The following is a 19,506-nucleotide window of genomic DNA, read 5'->3' on the forward strand; positions in this document are numbered from 1 at the left end:
AAATGGCCGAAATGTACTGTATATAGTAACTAAAGTTTTCAAATAAATGTAGTGGAGTAAAAGTATTAGAAATTGGATCCGAGATGTAGTGCAGTAGAAGTAAAAGTATTAGAAATTGGAAATATTCAAGTAAAGTACAAATATCTCAAAACAGTACCATTGCACCCTTATGTTGGGCACGTCATTATATACCTTTATTTTTTCAATCATTACGATTCAAAGCATTATTTACAAGCTCACAACATGGACTAAATCGACAGTTGATTTTGTCGACAAAAATGTATTTTGGCGGGCTTGATGGCGTTATAGGCGAATAGTGCTTGATTTCACACTTGGCTGCATGCTAGTGCATCAGTGAAAAAAAGGTAGTCGGCGAACATTTTTCATCATAGTTTTAGTCTGCGAAAATCAACACTGCTCAGTAACAATAGCTTTGGGGCTATATAGGGTCACGTTATTTGTATCCTATCCTGTCATAGATGTGCATGAATCCAACCTTTGCATTTGAGGCTTAGATTAGGTGATGGGAGGATCACAAATTACCCCACAGGATTCATTATCGTAGACCTGCTGTTCACGTAGCAAAGATCAGAGGACGCCACCGAGTCAAGTGACCTCATTAAGCTGCAGTGGCGGAAAGTAACTAAGTACATTTACGTTAAGCACTACTGTACTTAAGTACCATTTTGAGGTATTTATTTTTTACTTTGAGTATTTCCAATTTCCAATAATTTTACTTACCCAGGGCCACTACATCTCAGAGGCAAATATTGTAGGCCTACTTTTACTCCACTACAATTATTTGAAAACTTTAGTTACTAGTTACTTCGTAGATTTTGTTCATTATGACAAAACATAACATTAACCACTTCGGCCCTATACTGGCCATTTGAAAATAGCCGATCTACAAGCTCACAATGCATGTGTCTAAATGGGGTAAATAGTAAATACTAGCCTTTTTACTTTGACGACAAATTGTTTCAACCTCCGTTTCACTGCCCCTCGTCCCCCGTCGGCCAGAGTTTGGGAGGATGTGGCTTTTAGGTTTTATGCTCTATCCGTGGTCCTGGAAACAGCTCAAGAATGACATTAAACCGGAGCACTTTAATCCCCTTTGGACGATTTAAAAAAGTTTACGTCATACACTAAAAGCTGCAGGTCTGCAGCTCTTTTACTTGAGTTGGATTTAAACCGATTTAAACTGTGTTGCAGGCTTGTACATACATACATACATGAGTAAATGTACATATAGTTAGGCCTCTTAATTAACACAGTGGTTCTCAAAGTGGGGTCGACGAGGAGAGGGTTCCAGGGGGTTCTCCAGCAAAACTATTCTAACCACTTTGACCCTATTTTATACTTTGGTTAACTTATAATAAACCGAATCTTCAAACTCACTTGAGAAAAAACAACAACAATTGACCCATTGTCAACCTTCCGATTGGTTCCTGACCGACTATAACCAGCAGGCTCTTTCAGCCTTGTTCTACCCTGGTTCCACCCTGATTCCGCCTTATGGCTGGGAATTTGCTAAAACATTTAAAAACATAATGTATGCCCAGTCACTACACTGCAACTGAGATCTCCCTTTTTGCTGGGACAGAGTTTAAAATAAGAATTGAATACACTGAATATCAATACGAAGCAAACTGACTAGTGGATGGGGAGAAAGGATTTTTGTTCAACCAAGAAACAGCAACCAATGGGTGCGAAGAGAGGCCCAAAACCACGACTTGACAAAGGGTCAATTTGGAATAATCTTAACAAATGGGGAGTCGCAGCTAAAGACATAATATCATCCCTGTCTGACAAAAGAGTCCACCAGAGAGGGACAGACAGGGGAGAAGAAAAAGACAGATATAAGCAAGGGGAGATGGAATGAGATGGAGGGATGGGTGATAAGGGGGGGGGGGGCAGTGCCAATGATTCATGATGTCACGTGGCGCTGGGTGGGTGACTCACTCACCAGCATCAGCATGCAGCCATCTACTGCAGAACACCCTGCCTCCCACACACACACACACACACACACACACACACATACAGTGATTTAGCAGATGTGTCAATATATGTAGGCCTACATATCAACGCACGCGTATGTGCATAAACTTGTACACTGATGCAGAATAGATGGGCACACCCCAGTCTATAACTGGGTTTGTGGACAGGTGGGTCGTCACAGCAACTCTTCAAAGACACAGGGGAACAGTGAAGAGTCACGTTAAGCATATTTTGTTCCCTTTCTTACATTTTTGTCTTAATTCCATTTACAGCCGCCAGCCTTACGTGAAACACAGAGAAATGCCTTTGATACGGCATTCAAGGGTAAACCCCCTCAATAGGTTATGCAAAAATAAAAAAGCACCTCTTTTAGCTGAAACCTTGAAAAAAACATTCAAGAGCATATACTGTATAGCAGCATGTCAAAAGACAACACGGTCATTTACTTAAAAATGGTATTTAATGTCATTATAAAATTACATTCACACATTGAGTCCCTTTTGAATGATGAATAAACAAAAAAACATAGTGTTCAACATGCCTCCGCTAGCCTGCATGCTATAGAGCCGTGTACCAACCATAGAGTATATATACTCTAAGGTACCAACAGTTAAACACACCCTGTCCTCAGTGGTGGAAAGTGACTACAGCGAGTACATTCACTTAGGTACAATTTTAAGGTATTTGTACTTGAGTATTTTTAATGTCCAATACTTTTACTTCAACTCCACTACATCTCAGATCAAAATATAATATAATATATATAAATAAACTTTAGTTACTTTGATTATTATTACAAAACATACAGTAACCACTTCAGCCCTATATACATTTCGGCCATTTGAAAATCAATCTACCAGCTCACAATGCGTCGCAATGTACATTTTGAGTACATTTTGAGTTCTGAATTTTTATGTTTTTCTATATTGCAGTATTGATACTTTTCCTTAAGTAAAACAAGCAAGTAGTTTTTTCCACCACTGGTCGTCGTCCCCCTCCCTCCCTCCCTCCCTTCCACCAGGCAGTCAAAGACCTTGTCAAAGATTATTACCTACAGTACAGTATACTTTATACCAGTGTATTAACTCACGAGAGCCCTAAAGCAGAACGATCACTTTAGAATCATCTGAATCTCAATTACCATTTCGATTTTTCTTTCCTTTCTTTTAAGCAGAAAATTAAGAAAGGAAAAGGAGACGGGTCACAAGTACTCAAAGAGGGGCATGGATTTAAATCACATTTAACCCTGGCATATCCGTTTTGCCAATATACATGCTTGTAGATTGGCTATTTTTGCCATCTGTAGTTTAAAGTAACTAGGTTGAAACAAACACTCAACACGAGGGGGGGGGGGGGGGGGCTATAATAATGGAAATGTGCCTTTTTTAAACAAAATAAGTTGAAGCAAGAAGTCAGTCAGGGACACAATCACAAAGCAAAACAGCCCTCAAAATAAAACAAAATACCTACGTAAGTTGTTCCCTCGATGCAGACAAAACACTTTTTTGGAAAAGTAAATGACCAAATGTACGAGGAATGTGTGAGCATTTAGGCATTTGCATGCACGCACGTACATCATAGACTATCTGAAATGTCTTAAAGCCAATTTATACTTCATTGAAAAGTACTGTACATACAGTACTTTCAACTGAATAAATTGTAGACGTGGAATGTGTCAACGTTTCTTTCCATTCTTTTACGAGTCAAAGTAATGCTGTTTTTGTTGTATGATAGTCAAGTTGTTTAAGTATAAATTTACTTTTAGTTTGCAGGAGCTATACTTGCATAATTTAAATGAGTTTACATGTCGGCATATTGGACCCGACGCCTCATCAACAATCACAATCACAGATCGCACATTTCATTGAGCCCTTACTCGTGAAACATGAGTAAAAAATTCTGAATTCAGCAAGTACAGTATATCATCTCACACAAAATAATAATTATAAACAAAATAAAAATAAAATAAAAGCTCTGAGCCTCTGCCTGAAGACCAAAAAGCGTATTAATATCTCCCCTGGGCAAGAGAGATTCCACTCCACGTGGGAGATCAGATCGGGCCACTTTCATTTAACCCATTAAAACTAAAAAGGAAAGCATCCGTGTCTTTTGAGATTTAAGATCTCTTAAGATGCGTTGGATATTAAATTGTGAAAATGTATGCAAATCTTTAAATGGAGTATATATGTATGACCAGATTTGACTGAGGGGCTTACATTAGATGTTTTCACACACACACACACACACACACACACACACACACACACACACACACGTTGATAATGTTGCTCGGGGGAGGGAACACTGTAAATCTGTTACCCCCGCAACCCGATATCAGATAAGCTGTTGAAGATGAATGGATGGATGGATGTTAGGATTTAGAAGACATTTGACAATCAGCCTCATGTCTTAATGGGTTAAAACGGTCCCACGACTACAGAAATGGCATGTCCATCCAAACATGTGTTAATCAAGGCGAGCGAAGACTGAGCTGTAATAAAAAATAAAGAAACGCCTTGGGGGTTTTAAATTCCGTCATGTACAATTATAGGAACAGCACGCACCTCATGCTGCGCACCGAAATTAGTAATGTACAAGCTCACAACAAAACATGGGTAGGCCTGTCACCATAATTAGCCTACAGAATGGCATGATTAGTTACTCGTCATACATCTGCCCTGTGTTTGCAATTTGTTTGTAGCCTCAAAACCAAACGGAATTGAAATTTGTATTCATATATGTTCCAATGTTCAATGCCAAATCATTAATAGCAATTATAATATGTGACAATTTAAAAGTTGTGACAGCCCTATACAGTACATGGGTTATTTTCAGTGCTGCAACAGAGCTTAAACACTCCCCCAGGCACACACACACAAACACTCCCCCAGGCACACACACACACAAACACACCCCGTGTACACAGTCAAAACCATTCCGTTCCCAACACCCACACCCTTGCCTATTAACTATATCACACTTCAAAGCCCATGACAAAAGCTGTGATCAGGATGGAAGTACACACAAACACAAAAATAGATACAAAATACCCACCCCAGGACCATGAAATCCTGTATTACTATTATTAATTTGAAAGATTACTTCATAACAAAAGCAGCTGACGTTTTGAGGCAGCAGAGACTTTCACCATGACTGAAAACAGTGACTCACAGTAGACAGACGTTCTACACAGGGAATACAATTATAAATTAAGAGCAGCTTTTGGTTGCATTTGTTTGCCTCAGAATGTTTCCCGTATGTCAACACCAAAAAACTAAATAACGGATATTCTCACACACACACACACACACACACACACACACACACCCCCCCCCATACCCCCTGGTAGCTCATGAGAAGTACTGATGTGGTTTATAGACAAAGAACAACTTTCATGTAGGAATATGATATGGTGTTGTTCAAATGTCACAGGGTCCTGGCTTCGTGTTGGGGACAACATTGGGGTCTATGAAATACACCGTATTTATAAGTATAAACTCTGACTATAGAGCAGGCCTTTCAACGTTTAACCCATTCTGGGCGGGAAACACTTTGTGTTTACCCCTTCAGGACGGAAATCCCTTTTGGGGATATTTTGGGACATTTTTTGAAAATGTTGATTTTAATTTTTTAATTTTCAGAAAACATATAGGTCAGAATTTAGAAGGCGTTTTTAAGAATCTGCCTGTCCTAAATGGGTTAACTATACCAAAACCGTATATGGAAACCTCTTATATCCATATTTTAATTAAATATTATTTTCGTAAATTATCACCCTACAGCATCAGACAAAAGCATCAAAGGGAGCAGATCTGAAAGCTTGAGGTTGTCGATCTGCCATTTTTTTACATTTTAATCCTGATTAGTAACCGTTTTGGACATCTGAGGTTTACATCCGAAAGAGACGGTATACTTCGTAGACTGGTGGTCCATCAGGGGTCTGTACTTGGTCTCCTCCTTTTTTCCCCTCAAAACCAAAGGCCATCATAGAAAATAGCAGATCTACTGTACAAGTTCACAATGCGACGCAACTACGCATCGAGTGAGCTCGTAGATGGGCTATTTTCTCAGTTCGCCCATTATGACATGCACAGAATAGGGACGTAAGGGTTTGTGTGGTTTACACTGTAAATCAATGTGTGGCACACGCACCAAGAAAAACGTTTGCTTTTCAATGCAGTACAATTTGAATGTCTTTGTTTTATCAAACCACTGTGTGTGATAATTAGCATATTTATTAAGTATGAACTAAAACAGCTTGCAGGGAACTTTTCCTGGCTCCAAATGAGGTTCATGTTAAATGAAGAACATTTATTAGAACTGTTCAAACTCTGCAATTGTAGATCGCAGTAAAAAAATAGCACTTGATAGCATAGCGACTACACACATCCTCTTAGTTATACACCATATAATAGTATGAAGCAACTAGATCATAAATAAGTCAAACACAGCAGTAAAATATGCCAGTACTTGGATAAAATACATAAAATAAAAAGCTGCAGATGTCAAGGTCAATCGGCAGATCAACTATGTGACGAGCGTTATTCGTTTACCGTGGTTAAAAAAAAACCCAGTAAAAAACGGACAACCCTCTGAATCAGTGGTTCTCAACTAGCAAGTAGCCTCACAGACTGTTGGAAAAGGCTGTAGACGCCAGTGCCCCCGTGTGGTGGAAGAGTGCCGCTGCGCTGCTGAGCACATGAGGTATCCATAATATTGACAGCTGGGGAAGCAATTAAGGCACATGAAGTGAACTTTACTGCATCCAAGCGGTGTGATATGTGTGTGAGTCTGACAGACTGTGAATATGATTAGTTGTGAAAGTTATTAGTAGTTGTTAGGTAGATATTAACTGAAGAATGGTAGGTTTATAACCTCCTGCATATCTACAAGCTTATAAGATCAGCTATTTCTACATGTATACTAGCTTACTAGTATACATGTAAGTATTACATAATTATATCACTATATAAGGCATTACTTGCCTAAAAGGCTTCATATGTTCCAATGTCCAATGCCAAACACACAATTAAATAGTTAATCACGACCATTTTGAGTGACAATTAATCGTCAACTTAAAACTGTAATTGTGACGGCCCTACTAGCGCCGCCGGTCCGGATATGGTTTCCGACGTGCTGCGGGGGATTTGTGACAGTTTGTGTGTTTAATAGCATGGTCACTAGAGAGGACTTTCAGGTGTTTATATGGACTAGAACGAAGCCTGGTCTGAATGCGGGAGCACATAAATGAGTCACCACCCACCCAACTTCTGAACAATCACATGAACATCTACAGTAGGGGGTGCAGGATTGTCCGCAAAGAAGTCCTGAGACCTGAACGTAAACATCTCTATATAATCTCGTCTCTTAATCTACATATGCATACATTACGTATGTACAGTACAGTATGTCTGCTCAATAATAACTGAGCATTTTGTGACACTCCAGTCACCTTTCATGGTGGACAATGAGGCCGCAATACCCTGGACATTGAGAGGCCACGTGGAAGTGCTAATTAGCTAATTAATGTCAAAGGGACCCAGGATCATGGTTGTTGAGCATTTCAAATTGGCTTCTGTTCAGACACTGGATTTACTAATCTTGATATGGATGTTGTTGTGTCCTTGGTTGTCTGCCTTTCTAAAAACGGTATCCCAAATGGCATTCTTGTCTGTGAATATGTTTTAATTATTCCAATTATTTATTATTATTATTATTATGATTAATTCATTATTTATAATTTAATTATTAAATTGATGTACAATGTAACTCAATTGTAGGTGTGCCACAATGAGCCAATATGACGAGCTCTTGTGATCAGACAGACAGCTGTGATTATTCTAATATATAGTAGCGTGCTTTTATTCTTATGCATTTGTACACCGAGTGGACAAACGGATACATTTAACGCTGAGGATTTCACTGTGTGAGGTATGACACCAGCCAGGCTTAAATTGGATGTGAAAACGGCAACCCAGGGTATACTGGTTGCGTATGTTCTCCCACCCAGCAGGCAGTGGTTGAGGCTAATAGTCTTGAAAGAGCAGTCTGAGAGAGCAAACAAAATGGAGAACGCAGATCCACCAAAGTCGGTCTCTCCCTTGCCCGTGATCTCCACAGACAATAATGAAAGCCAGCCTGCCACAGAAAAGGCAGCGTAAAGGCTGCAAAGGCCAACAAAGGCCCTCGAGGAAACCGCACAACACAACTATTTTTCACAACTATTGATGTCTGGCTTCACTCCCTGTCATCCAATCAGGTGGAGGCAATGAAGGAGGTCAATATGTTTCTGACCAGTCATGTTCAGGCACTGGCTGAGCTGAGGACATCCTCCCTGGATGCTCTCTGTTCATTGGAGGCCGAACATGACATTCTGTCTCAACGCATCCAACAAGAGTCAGAAACAAACATGACATTCTGTCTCAACGCATCCAACAAGAGTCAGAAACAAACATGACATTCTGTCTCAACGCATCCAACAAGAGTCAGAAACAAACATGACATTCTGTCTCAACGCATCCAACAAGACTCAGAAACCCAACAGCTGGTATGCCACACACATTTTCTAATGCCCCTTTTTTGTAAAGCCTTCTCATTTTCTATGAATGCCTTTTTAGGGACGCCCAACACCCACAGCCAATTAAATCGGGCATTATTCAAACCCCAACCCCTAAACTTAACCTCTACATAACTCCAAACTGAATATTTTCCTAATTGTAAGCCTAACCGATATGCAAGTTATGGGACTCGTTATCAGGAAATAAACTGGTATTGGTATCTATTTGTAAATGAAGCCCTTGTTCTGCTACAAAAAGGAGACAGATCAAATGATCCAGTGTCTCCAAGGCCAGCTCAGCCTGCTGGCCATTAACAACAAGACCCGCTTTGGCGGTCTGGCTACAGCCAGCAGAGCTCTGCAGGCACCTGTGCTAAGCATGAAGGAAGCTATTTCAATGTGAGTAGACCACTACCTTCACTCCAACCATACAATCGCACTACACAGTGCTAATTAATGTCAAAGGGACCCATGCAGGATCATGGTTGTTGAGCATTTCAAATTGGCTTCTGTTCCGACACTGGATTTACTATGTTATCTTGATATGGATGTTGTTGTGTCCTTGGTTGTCTGCCTTTCTAAAAACGGTAGTCATCCCAAATGGCATTCTTGTCTGTGAATATGTTTTAATTATTCTAATTATTTATTATTATTATTATGATTAATTCATTATTTATAATTATGTATTATTTCATAATTCAATTGATGTACAATGTAACTCAATTGTAGGTGTGCCACAATGAGCCAATATAACGAGCTCTTGTGATCAGACAGACAGCTGTGATTATTCTAATATATAGTAGCGTGCTTTTATTCTTATGCATTTGTACACAGAGTGGACAAACGGATACATTTAACGCTGAGGATTTCACTGTGTGAGGTATGACACCAGCCAGGCTTAAATTGGATGTGAAAACGGCAACCCAGGGTATACTGGTTGCATATGTTCTCCCACCCAGCAGGCAGTGGTTGAGGCTAATAGTCTTGAAAGAGCAGTCTGAGAGCAAAGAAAATGGAGAACGCAGATCGACCAAAGTCGGTCTCTCCCTTGCCCGTGATCTCCACAGACAATAATGAAAGCCAGCCTGCCACAGAAAAGGCAGCGTAAGGAGCTAGAGGTGGTGGTCAGACCAAAGGTAGCAGACACCGTCATAGGCATCTACTGTATCTCAGCCACCATTCCAAAAGCAGGCGTGTCCCGGCTGGGACGTAAAAGGCAAGGTCTGACATGCCAGTGCACATGCCAGACCAAATTCAAATGTTACAACCAAGACAACAAGCAGCGTTGAAGGCAGCAGTAACCGAGAGGGTCAGTGAGATTAGGGGACTGCAGAGTCGGCGAGTGTGAGGCGGAGCTATGGGTCCAATCTGGGGTCAAAACTAAAAAGCTGATCTCAAAAAGCATGATTAGCAACAACAATGAGCTACAGAGACGGATGTTGCACAAGGCCATAGAGAATGGTCCCTCTGACTCCCTCTGAGAAAATCAGGAAAGAAAGTGTAGCCAAGTGCAATCTGACTCGTTTCCAGACAAGGCTCAGTTGTGCCCGGATGAAGCTGGGCGCTCACCAGGAGACTGTAGCATGCCAGAAGGGATGAGCTCCACTTTGGAGAGAACCTGCACAACATCATCCAGGAACTCAAGGGGCAACATCAGGGTTTTCTGTAGAGTTCGACGTTCTGGTGGCCACATCCAGCACCCCGCTCGTGACAACAAGTCCCATACACGCCGAACAGAAGATACACTAATCTTTTGACCAGGTCTTTGCCAATGCCCTACTAGCCTCGGAAACCCAGACGCTTTTATTTCCAGGTCCGAGTCCACTTCAATTCGGCATAGAGTAGCGCAAACGTCGATCACTCTGCTGATTTCTGATCGTCTGCACCATTGTTAAATTGACACACACACGCACACCCATACGCACACACACACACACACACACACACACACTCCTCTCTCTGTCGCTCTAATTAATTGGGTAATTAATTCATTACCCAACTTCAAGACTACCATAAAAGGACACGGAGGCCGACAAGCAGACGCAGAAGAAGAGGCTTGCACTCAAAGAGCAACTTTGACAGGTTAATAAAGTAATAGTGTCAAATAATACATATACTGCGGGGACGGTTGACTGCATGTCCAACGCAAAATGCGAAGCCTTTGTACAAAGCCAGTTGGGAACCACTGGGGGGCGTCTTATTCCAACAATGCATCTCATCCCGTATCAAACATAGCTCTAGATCTAACCTCAGGTTCCACTAACTAAAGAGGTTTTGACAGTCTGCGCTTACGCAACCCTTTGTGTCCGTAGTACCGATGGTTTAAAAGCAAAACAAAGCAGTGATAAAAAATTATGCATTTCCATTGCATTGAAACGGCTCAAATCGACTGGCTTTGTTCTCCACCGCATGTAGTAGTGCACCCTCAGCGTAGCCGTTGGTCACTGCAACGACCAACCCTCTGCTAAACCAGTGATTCTCAAGCTACCTGGCTTTTGAAGATTACGTCGTATGGTTGGCAGCCAAGTCTATGGGATTTTTAATGTGTGTTTAGAGCACTTATGACGTAAATGTTCTGTCACCCAATTCACCCAAAACATACATGTTGTAACCTGGGGTCATATCGATTACAGAAATGAGGCGCAGATCAACATTGATTTAAAAAAAGAGCGTTCCCATAGACAGCATAAGAGCGTTCCCATAGACAGCATAAGAGCGTTCCCATAGACAGCATAAGAGCGTTCCCATAGACAGCATAAGCCAGCGAAGTTTTCCGTAATCAATTCTTATTAAAATAGGCATCAGAGGGAGGGCGTACGGGAGAGCGGTACGATGATAAGAGTGCCCCCACTTACACGGGTGTGATTTTTTTAATTAGATGCGTTTCTTTCGAATTAATGTGTTGTAAATGTTATTGGAAAGTCGAGTCGGTTCTATGCAATGGACCACAATGGAAATTAGCTCTCCTGTTGACAGATATGTACAAATATATGGTCATATATAGTTTTTTTTCTTAATAAAAACATCAATCAAAAAGCGCCATAATAAGTGTGGACCTGCCAGTATCCATGGTTAAAATGTTTACCTCACTTAAAAGTAGCTGTAGCTGGACTCATCCATCCATCCCTAAAAACCAGCACATACCAATGACGCACAACTCCATGAGTTACAACTTGCAACCAGGCACAGCGGTCTAAATGGACCTGTTGCAGGTCGTTGCGGTTTTGGTATTCTGTTCCAACCGGTTGCGAATTTCAACTTGTTGCGTTGCGAATCATCGTTGTGGACTGGGCTTAAATCCCCCGCCCCCAAATCATGAGAATCAGTCCCTCCCCTCCCCACAACCCAACAGCACACAAAAAAAAGGCCATTTCGCAGCCTGTACAGTGTACAGGGACGTGCACAGCCACACATGTACAGTACAGTGCGAAACTGGCTGGCTTTGCCGGTCCTATTGTTCCTCTTCATCAAGTAGAAAGTGTCTCGTCTCCTGCTAAGACTTTGCATCTAGACACACGCACAAAGTCTGAACCGTCTGGAAGGCTCTACAGTCCTGAATTCTTGTCTGCCCCCCCCTCCCCCCTCCCACGCAGTACCAAGAGCCGCAGATAAAGCTGCGTTTGATTCAATATATGCCTCCCCTCCCAGCCATCCACCTCCGTGTGCGTGGTTTCTGTCTCAGGTTAAAAGGTGTAACTGCTGTCGGTGTGTGTGTGTGTGTGTGTGTGTGTGTGTGTGTGTGTGTGTGTGTGTGCGCGCGCGTGCGTGCGTGCGTGCGTGCGTGCGTGCGTGTGTGTGTGTGTGTGTGTACTATGCCAGCCCCATCTCCTCCAGCACACTCCTTGGTGACTCGTCTTCCTGTAGGGGAGACAGAGACACAGGACAAAGTAAGAGAGGGAGGCAGACAGGGAGGATTGACTACAGAAATGAAGAACAGCAGGGAGACGGAGTGAGCGCAGTAGCTGATTCTTATGCCTGACAAGAGACCTATGCGTTTCTGGGCATAGAGGGGGCGGAACAAACTTGTGCGGGAAACAAAACGCAGACTTCCTATTGGTTCACCAACTTATGAATCTTATATGCTGTAGAACGCAGCAGTGAACAACGGCATCACCAAATCGGTCTGTTATTTCTGGATAATGACCGCTCCGCTCTATAACAGACTTATCAAAGCCTCAGAGCACCTGCTGTGCCCCGCTGATTTACTGCTGTTTCCAACATGACAGCCATGTAAACACAAACAGTCATTTACAGCAAAACATTGCTCTCAAAAAAATAATTGGAAACATTTGAGCGAGAAATAGCTGGGCAGACGGAGGCCAGCACGACACTTATGGAAATACTTTCATTAATAAACAAGGAAATACGAGTTGTTTTGTTGTGTTTTGGATAAATGTATTAATTGATGTATTAAGTAGCCGTGTATATAAATGACCTTCCGGCTGATTAACCACCTACGCTGCCGCACCGGTGGTTAGTCGGTGAGGGGCGGTCTCATCATCGTACATCATCATCTCATTCCGGCCAAAAACAATTTGCGTCCTCACCTTCGTCATCAAGGTTTGTGTCACGCAATGTTTACACTCAAAATTGTCCATTCGTTGTCAATGGCATTTAATGTTTGCGTTTACATACACCAAAAGCTGGACATAGGAGGGGCTAGAAATTGTTCATTTGCAGGAATATAGAGCTATTTAACACATTAACCAACCAATATTGCTTTCATCACTCCTAAAAAGACAGGTGGAGAAAGGTAAATTCATGAGAAACTTAAAGAAAATGGGTACAGTATGACATTTGTAATTGATCGTGAATTCTCACAGGAATTGGAAATTACCTCAGGAACTGGGTGGTTTTGGCCATGTGTGTGTGTGTGTACCTCTTGCAGCAGGTCAGCTTGTTCAATGGCTTTGAGGACGCTCTTCTTGGACGTGTCTTGGATCTCTCCTCCCATGAGGAACTCGTCCAGGATGAAGTAGGCCTTCTCAAAGTTAAAGATGATGTCCAACTCGCACACCTACGGCAACAGGACACACAGTGCATAAAGCGTCAGGGCTGAAGCCTCTTTCCAACTTGAATAAGCATAAGCACGCACTGATGTGCGAGTTCTCAAATTCTACCCGACCCGCCGTTTTTCCAGGTAGGTGACAATTTCGCCAACAAAAAAAAACTAAACTAAAATGTTATGGAGGGACTGATGGAGAAGAGATCCAGTATAACTAAGTCATATTATGCTTGGTTGTATGCAGTTGTCACATTCCACAACGCGCCGTTGTAGATCTGCTATTTTCGGCATGCAAATAAGTTTAAATCTGACTAAATTGACTGTAGATTTTTACACTAAAATCTTATGATATCGAGTCAATTTAAACTAGACTAAAATTTGACTAAAACGAAATGACATTTTATTCAAAAGACGATGTTTAACTAAATTAAAATTAGCTGTCAAAATCAACACTACTTTAGTGGTGAAACAGAGATGCAGCAGGTGCCTGCAGCAGTGGAGAGGAGGAGGTTGAATGGGTTAGTGGTGAAACAGAGATGCAGCAGTGGAGAGGAGGAGGTTGAATGGGTTAGTGGTGAAACAGAGATGCAGCAGTGGAGAGGAGGAGGTTGAATGGGTTAGTGGTGAAACAGAGATACAGCAGGTGCCTGCAGCAGTGGAGAGGAGGAGGTTGAATGGGTTAGTGGTGAAACAGAGATGCAGCAGGTGCCTGCAGCAGTGGAGAGGAGGAGGTTGAATGGGTTAGTGGTGAAACAGAGATGCAGCAGTGGAGAGGAGGAGGTTGAATGGGTTAGTGGTGAAACAGAGATGCAGCAGTGGAGAGGAGGAGGTTGAATGGGTTAGTGGTGAAACAGAGATACAGCAGGTGCCTGCAGCAGTGGAGAGGAGGAGGTTGAATGGGTTAGTGGTGAAACAGAGATGCAGCAGGTGCCTGCAGCAGTGGAGAGGAGGAGGTTGAATGGGTTAGTGGTGAAACAGAGATGCAGCAGTGGAGAGGAGGAGGTTGAATGGGTTAGTGGTGAAACAGAGATGCAGCAGGTGCCTGCAGCAGTGGAGAGGAGGAGGTTGAATGGGTTAGTGGTGGTGGAACAGAGATGCAGCAGGTGCCTGCAGGAGTGAAGAAGAGAGGAGGAGATTGAATGACTCACGCTGCCAAAGTATTTGTCCAGGAGCTCCACAAAGCGATGGATGACCTCCAGGGTGATCAGCTCGTTGTCCTGTTCCTCCACCGCACAGCAGAAATACAGACTGGCATACCTGCACGCACACACACATTATTAGTACACGATCCATATCTATCGTCATCTATATTCTAATCTACATCACCGTTTCCCATACAGTGGGTCGGGCGCATGTTTGGGTCCATGGACCAACGCTGCAGGGCGTTGTGGGCTTGTAGATAGGCTATTTTCAATTGAGAGAGAGAGAGAGAGAGAGAGGTGAGGTGGGGATTGTACCACTAAGTTCACACGGGTGTGATTTTTATAGTATAGTTTGTTGATTACTTTTGATACAGTAATGTTTTTATACCAGGTATTAAAAAGGTCTTAAAAGTCTATCACTTTAACTGTCATCTGGGGACCCCCAAAGTTATGTGTGGACCACCCCGACCCACACAGTTTCAGAACAGAGAGACTGATGAATCACTGGATCGCTTCACAACACTCCGCCTACGCCACCCTGTACACTGTACAGGGAATCCCTCTGTACTCTACTAACAACCCACACACAGAGTGGGATGGATGGTGTGTGAAAGGCTTGCCGTCTTGTTTGCCTGCCTCTGCATTCTGCTGACAATAATGAGCAATGGCAAAGAGAGCGAGAGAGAGAGAGAGAAACAGCAGTTACGGTAGAATAGATCAATGCTGGAGGCTGGAATAGTGGGGTTTCACACCCCGTGTGTCCGCCCACATTCATTACACAGCTGTATACTGTATACAATACATACAGTTTTATTGATGTCTGGGAGGGTGACATGAAGACTAAAGTAACACAGGCTTTTATGAGCATGGGGGCACACAAGCTTACACTAAATACACACTCGCATACTTTACTGAGAGTCTTTAGTCAATGCTCTGGTGCCCCCCAGTGGTCAAATATACGAATCAAATTACTAAAAGAAATTGCTTGTTTAATACTGTACACAGTAGTTAATCATACTGCTGAAAATATACTCAGCTATTCAAATTTTGATCAGTCTTTTGATCAACCTCATTAAATAAAACTATTTTTACCAATGAATGTCAAACTGTTCCAAACATTCCAGGACCCCTTGATAAATTCCAAACCTTTTCCAGGACTGGAAAATGTTTTTTCAAATTTCAAAATATTGCCAGGAATTTCATGACGAATCCTGTAAAATGATAATCTGAAACGTGACCCAGATTTGGTATTACAAAGGATATCCTTTCACACATTGAAGCCCATTGACCATGTATATGCAGGCCGCGTCAGCAAGGTGCAATTTCCCATTGACAGCCCATTCATCCAACCAAATTAAATGTCAAACTCGCCAACATTGCAGTGAGCTAGAATCAAAAGCATGAGTTCTCATTTTTGCAACTACGCCTAAACCTAACCTCAGTAAAACTATGCCTAAACCCAACCTCAGTAAAACTATGCCTAAACCCAACGTTAACCCTAACCTCAGTAAAACTATGCCAATCAGACGTGTCTATCTTAGAGGTGTGGTGGGATTCATAATCACGCATGGCTGACTCATCCACGGGCCCTTGTGAAATTTCCATTTAACCCATAAAAAAAACGGGAAAGCATCCCGCAGCAAAGTGTAATTTTACATTACATTTTATACTTTGGCTATTCTTGAAAGGAATAGAATACACCCGCACACTATGTATTTGCTCGGTACATGAGTATTTTCTTTTTAATGCAACGTTTGAATATGTAACAAAATATGTTGAGATTGGGTTGGTGGCCAAATGCATATAATTCCGGGGGTCCTTGACATGAAAAAGGCCCGCCCCTGGGGGCACGGTCGGTAGTGCTATTGCCTCACAGCTAAAAGGTCCTGGGTTCGAGTCCCGCTGTGGGTGCGCTCTCTCCTCCAGGCTCCACGTCAGTGCCCATACCCGAGGCGGGGTTGGCGAAAAGGCCTTTCTGTGTGGAGTTCCGTGTACCCTCACAAAAACATGCAGTAATCCTAGTCTCTGAACTACCTCCCCCAGTCAGCCGGGGCGCCTGATGGAGGGGAAAGGAACTGGTCGGAATAACGTGTTCCTTCCACACTCTATGTCCGGAAGGGGAATCTCTCCCCTGTCAAGTGAAAAGAAGCAGCTTGGACTCCTCATGCATATGAGGAAGCATGAGGTCAGTCCGCTCCCCCCTCAGGTTGGCAGAGGAAGTGCTATAGCGCCCAGGATTACATTAGATAATTGACAGTGGGTGAATAAATGGGTTGCAAAAAAAAGAAAAAGGTTGACCTAGTTATCAGGCTAAATAATAGACTGTCAGCTTTTCACTATGAGTCACTGTCATTAGGACCCATCATACAAGCTCAAAAAACAGATTATTTCACCGTTCAAATTTGTGCAGTGCAGATGTGGGTTGGACACGTGGGTTGGAAAGTGGGCGAAAGCTGAGTCATTTCCCCGAATGACTCATTGAGACAGTAGAACACAGAGTTATACTTAGCTGCACACCGGTGTTGTGCACGCAAAATAGCCGACGGACAAGCTCACGGCGCATTGCAGTGAGACACATTGTGAGCTTGTAGGTCAGCTATTTTCAGAGCAAGGCCGGATGCAGCTCATGCTACTAGGAGAGCATGAGAGCTCTGTGTGAGATACATGACTCTCCTCTGGGGGAGATGCAAGAAGGATGAGATAATCATCTGTTAGATCAGTCCGACCCAGAATGCTCCCTGAGGTTTGACATTAACATTAATGAGCTAAATGGACTCACGCTTCAGTGCAGTCGGCACAATGAAAAACACAATAAAAAGGCTTTGGAACTTTTGAACCTCAGTACCACTATCATCTGAGGTAAATGATAATTATATGATTTTAAAAGATTGACTTGAAATGGCAGAAAGGGAGAACTAACAAGTATTTCCATGACTAAATAAAAGTTTTGGCCGCTACATCATCAGTACGCCTACACTACTATGTCATCAGTATATGCTTGTATATAGGAATGCCCATATATGGGCATGTTGGTTGGATCGGCGGTTCTGGACAACTGGATATCCAAAGTACATTCCCTTGAGTCCTTGCAGCTGTGCACGGCCAGTTTGAAGTCGGTTGGTCTCATATATGCACAGTAAAGAGTAATGAAGTACAATATTGAAATGTCTTACTTCAACCACTTGAACCCTACAGTATATACTTGGCGTCCCCCAGGGCTCTATACCTATTCTCATTCACTTTTCCCTCTACATTGCTGGAAATAGCCAATCTATAGCCAATCTACAAGGCAATACAAACAAACCATTGTCACTACTTAGAGGCTAAGATAAATCTGGCTTTTTGTGCACTCAGAGTTCACCCAGAGCATAGTGCTCTCTGGTCTGTATTGTAGAACATTTTCATGTCAAGGACCCCCAATGTATTTAGGCACGGACCCCCATTAGGAAATATTTTGTGCCAATGACGCCCATAACAAGACTTGTTGGGAAAACAGTAGATCTACGAGTTGACAAAACTGGAAAGCCTTCAAGGACCCCTAGGGGACCCCACATCGAGAGCCACTGCCCTTAGAACCACCAGACAGCACTCTGGGCATGGCTCCGGTGGCTCTCAGAGATTATTTATGATGATCACATCCTAATTGATTGGCTCCACCTCTTCAGGCACATGCTGCCTTTTGGTGACAATCAATCCACCTGCACCCAAACACACCTCCTCCTTCTTATAGGCTTTCATCTGTCACACTGTCACAGCTGTCACTCACAGCCCCACCCTAAAACTGCTAAATGCAGATGATTTATTTCTGACTCAATGCAGCAACTTTTTGTATGCCTAGGCTGTGAATGTCCATTGAGAAAATGGCTTATGTTTACAATACTCAGCAAGCAAAAAAGTTACATAATATATATAATATGGAATGTTCACATTTTGATGAGCTTGTGAAAAGAAATATTTAGATGTTACTGTCACTGACATCACTAACCACTTAACCTTGCGCACACGCATGCACACACACACACACACACACACACACACACACACACACACACACATCATATTATAAGCTAAACACTGTTGAAATCCAATCTGTACTGATATCATATGTCACGTTTCCTCTAAACTTCCTAAATGACACAACTGAACAATCTACCTCAATGTTTTACATGTCTATCTATATACCACAATCCTCTTGGTAAATGAGAAGCAACCGAAAGGTTACATTTATTAACAGCATTCTTTTACAAGTTGCAAACATGTTCGATGCTCAACGGTGACCTCTTCATATTGGTCATGAAAATATATCTGTCACAATAGACAAATGGATATAATGAGAAGCCCTACAAGGGGATAATATAGTCAATGAAATTAATGTGGCCATCTATTAAACCGTGGGTCTTTGAATGTCTTTGGTCTATGGTCCCAGGTGCGCACACGGGACCATACCATAGTCTGAATAGTCTTAAGTGGACTGCTAATCATATACAAGTTATTACTTGCGCAAGCAGAGCGCACAAGTACCGTCATCGGCGAAAATGTTCTGTCTGTCTGCAACACAGACAGAGTAGAACGCATGCTATGCAGCTTGTCTATTGATTACTCCTCTGTTGGGGCGGGGGACGAGCAGCCGAGGCAGGAGCCGACTTGTAAATGTTGCAGCTTTATAATAAAAGATCAAATACTTCAGCGTTTTATACTTCAACGCCCAAGGGTGACTTACAAATGAAAATAGCACATCTACAAGATCACACTGACATATTTCAATGGGTTCTGAATAGCTTATTTTATTAAATGTCCAATTA

The 19,506-nt window shown here is 42.4% G+C and overlaps 1 protein-coding gene across 1 annotated transcript in view; it reads right to left on the minus strand.

Annotated features, from left to right (window-relative positions):
* The window catches only part of ap1s1 (adaptor related protein complex 1 subunit sigma 1), a 54,433-nt gene that overhangs the window by 26,012 nt on the left and 8,915 nt on the right, over window positions 1-19,506 (minus strand). The window contains exons 4-6 of the mRNA XM_080792813.1: window positions 14,711-14,819; window positions 13,437-13,574; window positions 12,369-12,415 (exon numbers count right to left, since the gene is read on the minus strand). Coding sequence (XP_080648939.1) covers window positions 12,369-12,415; window positions 13,437-13,574; window positions 14,711-14,819 — 294 coding nt within the window. The remainder of the gene's footprint in view (window positions 1-12,368; window positions 12,416-13,436; window positions 13,575-14,710; window positions 14,820-19,506) is intronic.

This window comes from Protomyctophum bolini (assembly GCF_963924005.1).
Source record: "Protomyctophum bolini genome assembly, chromosome: 20".
NCBI classification, from domain to species: Eukaryota; Metazoa; Chordata; class Actinopteri; order Myctophiformes; family Myctophidae; genus Protomyctophum; species Protomyctophum bolini.